Raw genomic sequence first — 13,665 nt, forward strand, 5'->3', positions numbered from 1 at the left:
TGACAAGCAGAGAGCCTGTTCCAGCATGAGAGACAGCTAGAGAAAATGCCAGAAGTCATGAAATGAAGTATCTTGTTTGTAGAATAGTCTGTCACTGGATTGTGTGTGAGAAGAAAGGACAAATAGGAGGAAGTTAGGTTATGAATGGTTTTGAATGCCTAATAAGAGGAAATGGATAGGATGGGTTTAAGGATGTAAACAGAAGGATTCACCATAACAAAAAGTTGGTATGCCTCTTCCTGCAGGTAGAAGGAAAGGAAAGAGTAAAAATCTTGAAAATTTTCAATTTCCTCACTGAAGTAGGAAGATAAACTAGTTGCTCTAAGTGTTGGAAATAGAGAGAAGAAGATTTGAGGAGAAAGAAAAATACTTAGAACATGAGAGATGCATTCAAAAATTTAATATCTAGAAAGATTAGATTAGATTCATTCTACCTGACCAAGGCAGGCATAGTTCAGAAAAGTGGATGGAATTTGCAAAGTGATATATTTGCAATAATATATTATGTTTGGATAATTCTTTGAGATTTATAAAATATTTGCATAAGTTATCCTATTTGATCCTTCACAACAACTCTATGAAGTAGATACATTCTTTAGCAATTAGGGTTATCCAAAGATATCTATAAGTTGCCTCAATAGGTTGCAAGCGCTTTAAACAGAAGTTGGATAACATCTTGTCAGGAATGTTGTAAATGGATTCCTAGTCAGGTGTAGGTTAAACTGTGTGACCTCAGAGGCTCCTTTCAACTGTCATAGTCTCTGTGAATAATGAGAGAGAAAATTTAAAAAAAAAAAAAAAAGTTGCCAAGCACTAGCAGAAGTTATGCTCCATAAATGTAGAATAGATGAAATTTGTTCAATTTCATGGCTTTCTCCAGTAATATTCAGTGATATGAGAGCAAAAATAAAAGAATTCAATAGTGGGGATTACTCAAAAGTGAGAATTAGAAATTTTGGAATGGCAGAAAATCTAGAGGAGAAAACAGGATATTTAAGGATGTTAGTTCATTCAAGTGGTAAACAATGAAATCAAATGTGGAAATAAAGGCAAGTGAAATCAGTGGAAGATATGGACTAGGAAAGAAAAGAATGGACCAAAATCCTGAAGACCTTATTAAGTTCTCTTAATAACCAGAGAAGGTTTACTGTTAAGTAAGAGAATGAAAGAAAGAAATGGGAGGAAAGAAGATGACAGGATGCAGAATAGGAAGTCAAATTCCTATAGAATTTTATCTATAGGAGATATAGAATTTTATCATTAAGGATCTTAGAAATGAAGCCAGTTCCAGAAACTGAGAGACTCTAAGATATGTGTGATGTGTTGCTGAAGAGCAATAGGGAAGGTTGTGGAGTTGAGAAACCATGTGACCATACTATTAGAAGGGACATCAATATGAATATCAAAGTCCCTGAAGATGATGTCAACCAGGTACTAAAGTTAATAAGTAAGTTGCAAAAAGCACCTGAAGCTCAGTAGATGATGACAGCAATTATAGGGGGAGAGTTATTAGTTCTCATGGATTCCAAAATAGGAAAGGTTATTAACAAAACAAGATAGGGGACTGGTCTGGATATGTCAGTGAAGAGGAAAAAAGTAATCCAGTCCTGCCCTAGCCCCTCTTCCTATTCCAGTAATCAGAGAAGAGAAAAGGAGAAAGAATAGCTTCCAAAGGACAGGATTGCAAAGGATGCAATGCTTTTAATGGAAAGAAAGCCAGATTTTAATTAAGGAAAAGAAGTGGGAGAAATTTTGGGGGAAATTTTCAAGGATATAAGAAAATTTGATAATAGAGAAGGGTAATATATGGGAGTAGGTCTTGGGAAAAATAAGGCTTATCCTTCATCTGCTATTAATTAGGGAATTCACCACAATAGTTATTTTCAAACTTTTTGGGCCCCCAAACCAGTTTGATGAGTGAAATCCCCCACAGACTATATGTACTATCCACTCTCATTTGGACTACCAAAAATCTTATTCAAATTAATAATGTACTCTGGTGTTGATTTTCATAATGCATTGATGAGATAATGTATAGTTTTAAAATTAAATATGATTAACAAGTGTTAATAAGGTATTAATGCCACACTTATGGGGAAAAACAACAGAACTATGATAATATTATAAATAGTTAGACTAAAAGAGACCAGTCCAGAGACTAATTCAAAGGCACATCTATATGCTTCAAGTAGGGAAAAACCATTGGACTGAAAGAAATGAGCCACACAGCTTTCTGGCTATTTCTTCAGTAGAGCTCCATTGCCATTTCAATCATATTGGCTGAACTCAAATTTTAGGAGGATTTTCCTGGTCTTGTAGAAAGTAAGGCTCTAAAAAACACTAACAAAGGAGTGCAGACTTAGGAGCAGAAAATAATTTTCAAATAGTGAAATAAATCATTAAAATAAGTCACTTGCATTTTTCTTAAAGATTATTTGTACTTTAAAAAATACTAAAGACAAAGGAATTGTTATCCAATTGTTAATTGTTAATTTCTGAATTGGTTATTTTATTTAATTGATCATTTCACTGTCAGAAAATATAGGTTAACTATCTTGTCTGCAACAAGAATGCCCTTGTATGGACATTCACATTCTGTTTTACTCTGGTTCTGCTTATCAGCAAGTGAGCAAAATGCAAGAATGTTAAACTAATTTTCCTCTAAGACAAGAAAATAGTTATTTAAGTAATAGTTTATTTTTTTAAGGCAATTAAGATTAAGTGACTTAATCCCAATTAAGTGACTTGTCCAGGGTCACATAGCTAAGAGGTATTAGATGTCTGAGGTCAGATTTGAACTCAGGTTCTCCTGAATTCAAGGCCAGCACGCTATCCAGTGAGCCATCTATCTACCCTAGTAATAGTTTCAACAAAGAAAAAATGAAACTACAAGAAAGTATTGTGCTTTTTGAAAATGCTCAATTTTTGAAAATGGATTTGGGGTAGAATCCATTTAATTTTCAATTGTATTTATTAATAATATATATTTTTAAATTTTAATCTATTCCTAAGCAATGGGAGTATCTCACTCTTATTTGGATCTAAAGAAATATTTTTTCTACAAGTGGTTCACAATATTTCCCAGGCCCAAAGCAGAATCAAAATATATTTGATCACTCTTTGACTATATGGAATCATAGAATTTTGGAACTGGAAGAAACCTTAGAGATCATCTAACCTAACCAGGTCCTTTTATAAATAAGGTTAGTGAGTTTAAGAGAGACCAAGAGGCCTAAGTATCATACAGCTCATTAGTGACAAAATGGGACTAGAATCAATGTGTTCTAACTTCTACTACAGCATTAGTTAATTCAACACCAAACATAGAGATTGGTTTTTAAGGTCAGAGTCGTGGAAGTATCATTCAGTATTTTAAGATTGTTAAACTATTTGTGTGAATCTAAAATGATTTTTAAAAATAGAAAAGCTCTTTGAAAAGTTAGATAACAGTATAACATTTCACTACATCTTTTAAATGACTTTGAAAACTTCTTACTGATATTGTGAAGTATTGTAGTATGATTGATCAGTTTTTTATATATCAGACCAAATATTTATTTTGTTCTATATTGATTGACAGGGCGTATGCGATTATCTTAAGAAATATGACAGACAACAACTTAATCCCTCAAGTTTTAATCAACATTTTAATATCTATTTTTAAAAATTCTTTGAGAGTGACTATCTTTTCACCAGTATTTCACATGTATCTAAAAAACAGAAGTCTTTGAGTTAAAACCTATAGAATAAAGGCTGTAGAGAACTCCAGTAACAATTGATCATGGACTTATATATAATTACATTTCAAACTTTCCTGTTTAGTTGGTAAATAGGAGAATCATATAAATTGTATATGATATTTGAGTTTGGTATAGATTCACATCCTATATATTCTCTTTACCTATTGTTCAAAGCAAAGCAAATATTTGCTAGTTAAGTCAAAATGCCACACACATGAAATAAAAACAAACATTAAGTTTTACATCATCTGAGATATAATTAATAGATTATAAGTAATGAGGAGGCAGATTTTACTTTAATATAAATTAAGTACTTTTTAATGATTAATTACCCTAAGTTAATATGGACCTGCTTATGAGTTAGTGAGCCCCTTGTCATTTTAATAACTAAAATGTTCTATATTAAAATAATGACTAACTAGATTGTAGGATCTTTGAAGGCAGGGTTTTTTAAGTCTAATAGAGAGGGATATAATATACACAAGTATGATACAGCAAGTAATTGTGTTACAACAAACATGAGATCAAGACAGTATTCTAGAAAAATTTTAGTGGGGAATGATCACTTAGTGAGAGGGATCAGGGAAAGCTTAATAGAGGAAGTGGCACATGGAGGCTTAAAGGGAAAAAAATATTTTAGTAAGTAGAAAAAAAAAGAAATTTTCAGACATAGGATAGAAGGAAGAGCTAATTGGCCTTGTTTTGAAGTAGTCGTTTTGGGATCAGAGTTCATAAGGGGATAGTGTAAACTAAATCTGGAAATGTAGAGTAGAGCCAAATTGTGCCATTTTTATTCTTATTTAGCACAATTCCTTGCACCTAGTAGATATTTAATAACTGTGTGATGAATTGAATTGAAAATCTAGAATTTGTGAATAAAATACCAAAAAAAAAAAGTTAGGAGCATATTTTACTACAGAATATAATCATTTAGACTAGCTTATATACTCATGATAGAATTTCAAAATTATTTTCAAATTTGCATTCCAATCCAATTCAGCAAATATATTTTAGCCCCTGCTATGGGCAAGGGACTATTCTATGTGCTACACAGGATACAAGAATGTATCACTCCCTGTCCTCAAAGAATGTATAATTTAGTAAAGAAGATAAGTATATAAAACTAATTTTGTATAATTATACAATGTTATTCAGTGAATTCATTATATATATATAATATATAATATTGTATATAATGTGTATAATATTAATCTATTCTCTTTGTGCAAGAGATAGGAATACTAATATTGTAGGAATTGGTTTTTGAGGATTCCATGTCTCATATTTATTGGTCAAGAATCTGATTACACTATCTGATATCTTCCTTATATTCCTAGGGTATTTTCTTCCAGGCTTCATGGCCATGGCAGATAAATCATTCAAGATACTCTTGCAACAGTGCAGGAGTATGAACTGGGATGGTAGCAATAGGGATCAAGATAAAAGATATTATGGAAGTTGAATCAATGTAACTTAATGATTTAATGGATGTGATTGTTAAAGAAAACAGAAGAGAAAAAAATGATTCCAGGATTTCAAATCTGTGTAAATTAGTGAAAGGATAAATAAGGAAAGGCTTATTGGATAACAAGGGAAGAAATTTGATTTGAAGTGCTAGTCAAATAAAGTGAAGTGAAAATGTCCAGTAGGCATTTGGAAATGTGGTAATAGGTCAAGTTTAGGAATCCAAAGGAAAGGTCAAGTCTAGGGATCCAGATTTAGGAATCATCTATGTAGAGGAAACAATTGAATTAAATGGTCTCTGAGAGTCTCAATCAATTCTTAAGAATCTCTGAACCAGGAAACTGCTAAGAAAGAAAAAGAGAAAGAGACAGAGAAAATTAAGGTATAAGAGAGAGGAGTAGGCAATGAAGAAAATTGGGAAGGAATAGTCAGGAAGTAGGAGGAGAATCTCAAGAATACAATGTCACAAAAAACAAAAAAGGAGAGAGTAAAAAGAATGAAGTGGTGGGCAATGTTGCAGAAAGGTCAAGAATGATAAAGACCAAGAAAAAACATTTAGAATTAAAGATAAGAAGACTAATCACATAGTTGTAGAATACTACAAGGGTTAGGGTTGTGAGTACATATTAAGAGTTTCATGAAAAAGCTCTTTGTAGTTTGGATGTGAAGAATAAGACAGGAGAATAAGGTCAAAGACAAAGTAATTTCTTTATTTTTAATATAAATGAGACATTATAGTGTAGGCATTGAAAAGAAGGAGCATAGAGACAGAAATTGAAGATGTGAGGAAGAGAGAATGATTGATAGAGTAAAGTCCCAGAGGAGGCGGGTAGGATTGTGATCAAAGGCACATGGAGGAGTTAGTATTTATATGAAAGAATTTGGCATTTATAAGTAAGGAAAATGAGAATGATATTGTAGAGAATTTGAAAATGGACAAGAGAGAAACAGAGTAAGCTTATATCACTTGGCCTCTATCTTATAATGTAGCAGGTGAGATTATTTGTGCAGGGTGGGGTTAGGGCTTGAGAAGAAAGAAAAAGATTTGTTTGGAAAAGCTTTGCAGGGAATGAAAAAGAGGGTCAGTGAAATGAATAAAAGGATTTCTAAACAATTGTCAGTCTTACATCCCTCTGTCTCTACTTCCCTCTCCCCCAAACTCTAGAATATAGCATGAATTGTTCTCCTCACGTTTATTCATGCTAGATGATATTTCTAAGACCATTTAACAGAGCATCAAGGAAAGGGTCCTTTAACTAAACAACTGGTGCTTTTAAAAAGCCTTTGAGAAGGCTATAAAACATGTTAAATCTTCAGTATTTTATATTTCTTACTGGAAGCTGAAACAGTTCTAGATTTATTTTGACTCTTTTTTAAAAATAAGCAACAGATCTAGCATGTTATCAAAATAACAAAGGATGGTTGAGATGTCTTTGGTTTCTAATAAGAGTGTCTTGTGAATTCCTTGTGGAATTCCAGGCCCAGCACTGATATAGATGGCAGTGAGTATTGATCTCCACTTGAATTCACTGAATAAATAATGGTTGCCATAGTTATTGAGCTTTCACAACTGGTAGGGAAGCAGGGAAAACTCCCAAACACCTTCTGTGAGTTTGGCTATAAGAAGGTTCAATTACAGAATTTCATTATCAATTTGCACCCTAAATTAGGCCTCAAACATTGCTTAGTTTCTTTATGTTGATAATTAACATGAATTCTATTCAAGAAAAAGGAGCATTGTATAATAAGGAAATTGTCACTGAATGTTGGGTATTTTTGTTATGTGAAAAGGTTGATCTCTGGGTTATTGTTAATCTTATTGGACTAATTTTTACAAACTCCCTTATTTATGGAATTTGAATTTAATATTAATGAGACGATATTTTACCTTGTTCAGTATGAAAAGCACTGTACTTAAGTTCCGGAAATCTAAATTCAAAATCCTAGCCTCCAGACTTACTAGCTATATAACATTTTGTAAATCTCTAAACCTTTTTGCATCTTAGTGTCCCTATCTATAATGTAACAGCTAGCATTTAAACACATGTCAATCTGACTCCAAAACCAGCACTGCATTCACAGGATCAGTTCTTAATTCACAATCATATTTTTAAAAATTCAAAACATAATATCTTTAAGGCTAAAATATGTGAAGATCATTCTTTGGATTTTTCTGGATCAAAGACACAATTATTATTTACTAAAGAACCAGAACTGGCTGTCCTTAAGTCTATTGCCAGTACATGCTACCTGTTTGCACTGTCAGTAAATTCAAGAACAGAAAAATTTGTTCCAGAGTCATTTGTAAATTAAGAATCTACCCAAGAGAGGAAAGCTTTATAGGTTAAAATCTAATAATATTCTACTAACAATCCTTTGGGAAAATGTGTTTGGAATTCACACATATCATTTAACCAAGTTTAATCTGGAAAATTTTGGGATATTTTCTAAACCATTTCAAAGATTAGGAAAATTTATTCTGGAATAGACCAGAGCCCCTCAGGGCACCTCAAAACCTCAAGTGGTGCCCCACTTTTTCTGGCTGCCAACTAATGGAAATTCTTCCTGCTCTCTCCCTAACCTGAACTCAGGATGTTTTCAAACTTCTAAGGTCTCCTTTCAGCCTGGATCATAACTTAGTAAAAAGACAAAATCTATATTTCCCATGTTTTTCTTTGATAGGGAGAGTAGTGGGAGCTTTATAAGATAAATGAAAAGCAAAATTTTCAAAGGCCTAGATAATGCAGACCTAGATAAAGCAGATCTTAGGTATGCTTCATCATTTAGATTTTTAAAGCTGTGTGTCTGAAGAAATGTATATAGTTAGCTGAATTCTATTAATTACAGAATAATGCAATTTAGAATAAGAAATCTAGAAGGTACCAAGATCTGACCATCGATAATCTGAGTGCAATATACAGGCAATATTTTGTGCTTATTACTATATGCAGCTTCCAATTGAAATATTGGCTGTATTTAAAAAATTCATTTCCAGATTGGTTTCAGAGAATATATTTGTCTATAGGAACAATGTTCAAAATAATGATAATAATAATAGTAAGCAATTATATAGTATCTACTATGTGCGCTATAACTATCTTATTTGATCCCTACAACAACCCTAAAAAGTAAGTGCTATTATTATCCCCATTTTACAATTGTGGAAGCTGAAGCAAACAGAGGTTAAGTGATTTGCCAAAGATCATACAGATATTAAGTATCTGAATCAGCTCTTCCTGTATGTCTAAGCATAGTGCTCTATCCACTGTGTCTCCCAGCTGCCTATAAATGTATTATAAATTATGGTTTCCAGATGATTTCATACACTATGGTGTGCCTAAAACGTAGAACAGATAACATATCATCTAACAATCTTCATAACAATGTCATTTAATAATAAACTGCTGTATGAGGTCACAAAATTTCCACCAAAGCTTTATTTGACCATTTACAACATTATTCCTGTGGCACTAACTACTTCCCTATTCCATCACAATAACACAATCACAACAGTTTTACCTAAACTTCCTATTTTCCTAATTTTTCCTAAGTTTCCTATTATTTCCTAATAAACTTTTACCTAATTTTCTATTTTTTTCTAAAAATCAACCATCATGAAGAAGGGTATACCTGTATAGTATTCCTGATATTATAGAACTTTGGGGAAATGTGTCCAAAGTTTCAACTTGGGATCCTAGGAGCTTATCTTTCCCTGCTATATATACCCCCTGAAAATAGGAACATGGATGTTACTAGCTCCTAACTATTGGGTTCCGGAAGAGTTAAGGATAAAAGACTAGTGAGAGGCTTATGATCTGGTCTCTCCATCATCTAGTGGAACAACACAGTAGAAAGAGCCATGGAAAGAACCAGAAGACCTGGTTCTGCTACTGACTCATTATGAGACCCTGGATAAGCCTAAATCATCAATAAGATAATAAGGATACATTAAAAGGCTTTGAGCAGAAGAATGGCATGATCAGATATTTACTGAGATTGACTCATCTCTTAATTCTCTCAGCAGAAAGACATGGGTTAAAAGAACCAAAGAAAGTGGAAGAGCTATGCAACAAGATTAGAAGTAGTCTGAACGATCATTTGGCATTTGGCTGCCAGACTAAAGGACAACCTCTTGAGCCTACAGAACCTAAGGTACTGAGTGCCCTTGCTGACTTACGTTCTCTCTGCACATTGGGACTCCAGCGTATCTTTTACCTGAAACTGGAAGATTTGGTTCCACCCCCTTCTATCATCGACAGGCTGTTTCTGGACACTCTACCCTTCTGAATTTTGAAATTAACCAACGGATCACTACTGTTTTTCTGAGCAGAAAAGCAGATTATTAATCACAGCTAGTATTTTTGCCCTTGCTTAACAGAAAAGCAGGTTCAGTGTTTAAAAAAAAAAAAGGACTTATTTACTGGCACAGTTCCTCAAAACCTTATGCCAGAAGACATAACTTCTTATTGTGTTGGGTTGTGTTTTATAGTCCTTTTTTGTGTGTGATTTGTTGGGGTTTTCTAAGAAATTGCTAATAAAGCACTTTTGGACAATGCTATCCCAGCAGGAAAAAAAAAGTTAATATGACTGTTTTCAATCTCTTTATGGGAAATAAAGTTGTAGATGCTTTGTATTTAAAACAAGAACAACAAACAGTTGTTTGCCAGGGTAGTATGTGTCTTGTGATTGATACCTTTAGTATATACTTCCTGTATCAAGGGCACATATGTGGTGCAAACTAAACAGAAGTTCATTTTTTTAAAAATTATGTGAAATTAAAGATTTCATATAATTCAAATAGAGCAAAAATAATCATGGCTGTTAGCTTCCACATTCAAGTGCCATTTTTAAAGTGCTGTCTTACTAAGTCTTGTTTATTAACTAATTTATTTTAATAAGGAAACTTTAAAAGAAGTTAAGTTTTTTTTTAATTACATGCACTAATTTCTACAACAAAGGCTTCACCTAATTGACCTAAAATATTAGACTGTGCTGTTCAGGCCAAGGTTTTTTATCTGTCTTCATGATAGAGTTCAACCACTGCATCACAGGTCTATTTATTTGCAAAACAGTCTATTCAGCAGCCTGAGACCAAACACATACAACTGATTTGGAGCCATTATACTAACACAACCAGAGTTTCCCAGACTTGCATTAGTGTAATTTCTAAAGAACATCTATACTTGAAAAACAAAGGGACATTTTGTGATTCATTTGAGCACTTGTTCCCTAGATAAGGAAGTAAATATAAGTAGTAATTGGAGCATACAGGGTGAGCATCAGGGATAGTAAGTTTTGTTTTGGTTTTGTTTTTTAATATAATTTAATCTAGGTTTCAAATTAGTTTTAAAAAGTAAAAAAAAAGAAAAATAGAAAAAAAAAATAGAAAAAAATAGACCTGAGACAATTTTTAAGAACAAGCAAGCCTTGTAAAAATCGTATGAATGTAAATGCTTAGGAAGGCATAGTGAGCGGGCTGCGATTAAACATTCCGTGTTCGTATTCCCTTTTTGTATGTTTATACTGTTGATGCCATATTAATGAGATACTTTGTTGCATAGTGTTCTTCTTTGTATAAACGTTTGTATGCATGGTATATTGTTATAGCTTTGCCTGTATTTATTACAGTGACTGCCAGCTCCTGGGAGCTGTGTTACAGAGTGATCAAGTCGGGTGTTCACAGTGGCTTGGATACACCAATTAGAAAGCTATAAATATATATATATATATACATAGGACAAGTTATATATACATATATTTATAATGTGTCTTTTTATTAATTAACCATTTGTATAATACATGTCACTTATACATGCAGTTCTTTTATGGTTTATTTGCAGTGACTTTTAAGACAGTCCTTACTGTTTAGCACTTTGATATTACAATCTTGCTCATGTTTTGCTAAATTCAAATAATATTTGAAGATTTTAAGCCTAAAATTCTTTATATTATATGCACTATATCAAGTCAAAATTTCTTTCATCGTTTTGCTAAGGAACAAACTTTGAATGTCAACCTAATGTCACCGTAGCTTTTGTTAGCTTTAAACAATTTTGGCTTTATTCTTTTAAAGAAAAAAAAAAACTATGTTGTTTATATGGAGATTAAATTATACAATCAAACAAATGCCAAATGAATTGCCTATTTGCTGCAAAGAGTAACCCGGATGTCAAGTCATTGTATGATTTGTCATAATCATCTGATATTTTAATCATTTATTATGTTTGTATTTACTTTAATGAAAGATTATTATCAAGACTTATAGCATGGTCATTAGGAAAACATACTTTTTAATCATTACAGTTAATATTCTCAACTTATCTGAAGATAACATTTAGAAAATAACTATTGCTATCTTCAGATTGCCTGAAGATAAATCTCTAGGACAGTGTTGTTTTTTGCATTCACTTTTAAGCTTATATGCAAACATAATAAACATTATTAAATATCAGGAAAGCTAATGTTTCTTAGTGTCAGACTAAGTTTAAAATGGATTTGAATGAATTGGAAAGTTTTGCATACACACATTATTAGTATTCAGAGTGAAATGCTAGTTTCATAACCATTTCATACCAATTGGGCTCACCAAAAGTAAAGGGCAAACAAGCTTTTCAGTTTGGGGTTCAGATCCTGGTGCTGAGCTGAATGTGGCCAGTATGCTTCAGTCTTCCACAATTATTTTTACTTCAATATCCTATGAACTCATCTCGTTCATCTTTATTGATATTGACAGACTTGTTTGTGCAGAATGAATGATCAATGAGAGATCACTAGGAAAAAAAAGACAGCAGATGATTCTTCCCCTTTTTAGAGCTCTCTCAGTGTGAACATGCCTTCAGTAGGCTGAAATCAGGAATATGCCAGCTGTTAAAGGAGAGTGCCTTGCTTTTCTTTCAGAGGACACAGAGTGTTTCAGAAGTTTCTCTGCTCTTTTAACAGCAGTGATTTGTGTGCGTGTGTGTGTATGTGTGTGCGCGCACGCACGTGTGTTTGTGTGTTTGTTAACCAATAGATTGAAAGAAATGCTCTTGTATATTAACAGTGTAAATTAAAATTATTAAATCAAATTACATTTTATCAGAGGCCCCATGTGTGTTTGAATAACTATTCTCAATATTCTCATGATAGTTTTAAAAAATAATTTGTAGATTGTTTTTGCATTTAAGCCTCAATTTTTTTGAGGAAAGAAGCATGCTTTGAAATGCTAAAAAATAAATATACTCTGAATTAAATATATTAAACTTTACTAATTAAGACTAATTGGGAAGAAAACAAATCTACATTAGTGAAATATCAGAATTATAATATTTTTAAGGAATTTTTTTCAAGCATTTATAGAAACTTGAAACAGGTCACCAAAATGTTCCTAGTACGAGTCTTTAGGAGATAAAAATTATTTGTCTTTATCTCATCAATTGTTTGTAATTTATATTACCAATCTAAAAATTTGTTTTCTTACATAACATATATATTCTTTCTGCAATCTTCCTTATTCTATTTCTTGCTTAGCAATTTTTTTCTTTACAAAGAGTATAGAGCTAAACTCAAGCCCAGCTTTAGTTCAGAATTTGAACATAAAATTTGAATTACTAAAATCTGAATTAATAATATTTCTCATTATTTACTTCCTTGAGAGGCAAAAGTAGCATATTAGATAGAAATAGACTCAAAATCAGGAAGATCAGAGTTCAAGTCTTATTTATATCAGACCTGGAGCAATACACTTTATCTCTTCCTTGCTCTGAGCAATTTCTTAAACTGTAAGTTTCAGAGGAGATACCAACTTGCTTTGGTAAAGAAAATGTCTTCACCAGAGTTGTCTACACCAGGGAAATGTCAGGTCTGGTCCATATCTCTATTTAGTTCTTTATATATATATAAAGAAGAGCTATAAAAATTTTGCATACTTTAGGGTCTCATCTAACTCATATAGTAAGGTATATCTAAGCAATGCCTGTTGACTGACAGATAAAGCAAGATGCCACATCTGATAATTGCTTTCCACACTATTGTCTCAATACCTCAGTTTCCTCACCTTTTAAAATATGAACAACATAAAAGGAAAAATCAATGATGTTTGAGGCCAACAAGTGAAAAATGTTGTATATTACTAATTGGACAAATTGAACACAGACTGAAAGGAACCTTAAATGGTTGTTTGGCCCATCAGTGCTGCTGTTAGACTGACCCACGGTTAGATCATTGGAAATAGATGAGAAACTATTCTCTTTTCAAGGCTCTCTGGAGCATATTCTATAGCTGCCCGCAGTCTACCATTCCAGTATTTCACAGACTTCACTGTGAAGGAATGCTACCTTTTCATCCATATTTTTTGTATGTTGTCTATTAGCCATTGGTATGGCTATTTTAGAGTTCCATTAGCCATCACTGACCTTCGCTTTTACTCTTGGGGCTCTTCTGAATGCTGCACACACACAGCATTTATGGGGAGATTTTCTAA

General features: G+C 32.7%; 1 protein-coding gene across 3 annotated transcripts in view; it reads left to right on the forward strand.

Annotated features, from left to right (window-relative positions):
- NR4A3 (nuclear receptor subfamily 4 group A member 3) overlaps positions 1 to 12,281 on the forward strand; it is a 36,156-nt gene extending 23,875 nt beyond the window's left edge. For 2 of the 3 annotated variants that reach the window (XM_051966762.1, XM_051966759.1), the window contains exon 8: positions 9,226 to 12,281. In XM_051966762.1, coding sequence (XP_051822722.1) covers positions 9,226 to 9,491 — 266 coding nt within the window. In that variant the 3' untranslated portion in view covers positions 9,492 to 12,281. The remainder of the gene's footprint in view (positions 1 to 9,225) is intronic. The other variant, XM_051966754.1, reaches the window with a different exon arrangement.
- The last annotated feature ends 1,384 nt before the right edge of the window (positions 12,282 to 13,665 follow it).

Source organism: Antechinus flavipes, chromosome 1 (genome assembly GCF_016432865.1).
Source record: "Antechinus flavipes isolate AdamAnt ecotype Samford, QLD, Australia chromosome 1, AdamAnt_v2, whole genome shotgun sequence".
In the NCBI taxonomy this organism is placed as follows: domain Eukaryota; kingdom Metazoa; phylum Chordata; class Mammalia; order Dasyuromorphia; family Dasyuridae; genus Antechinus; species Antechinus flavipes.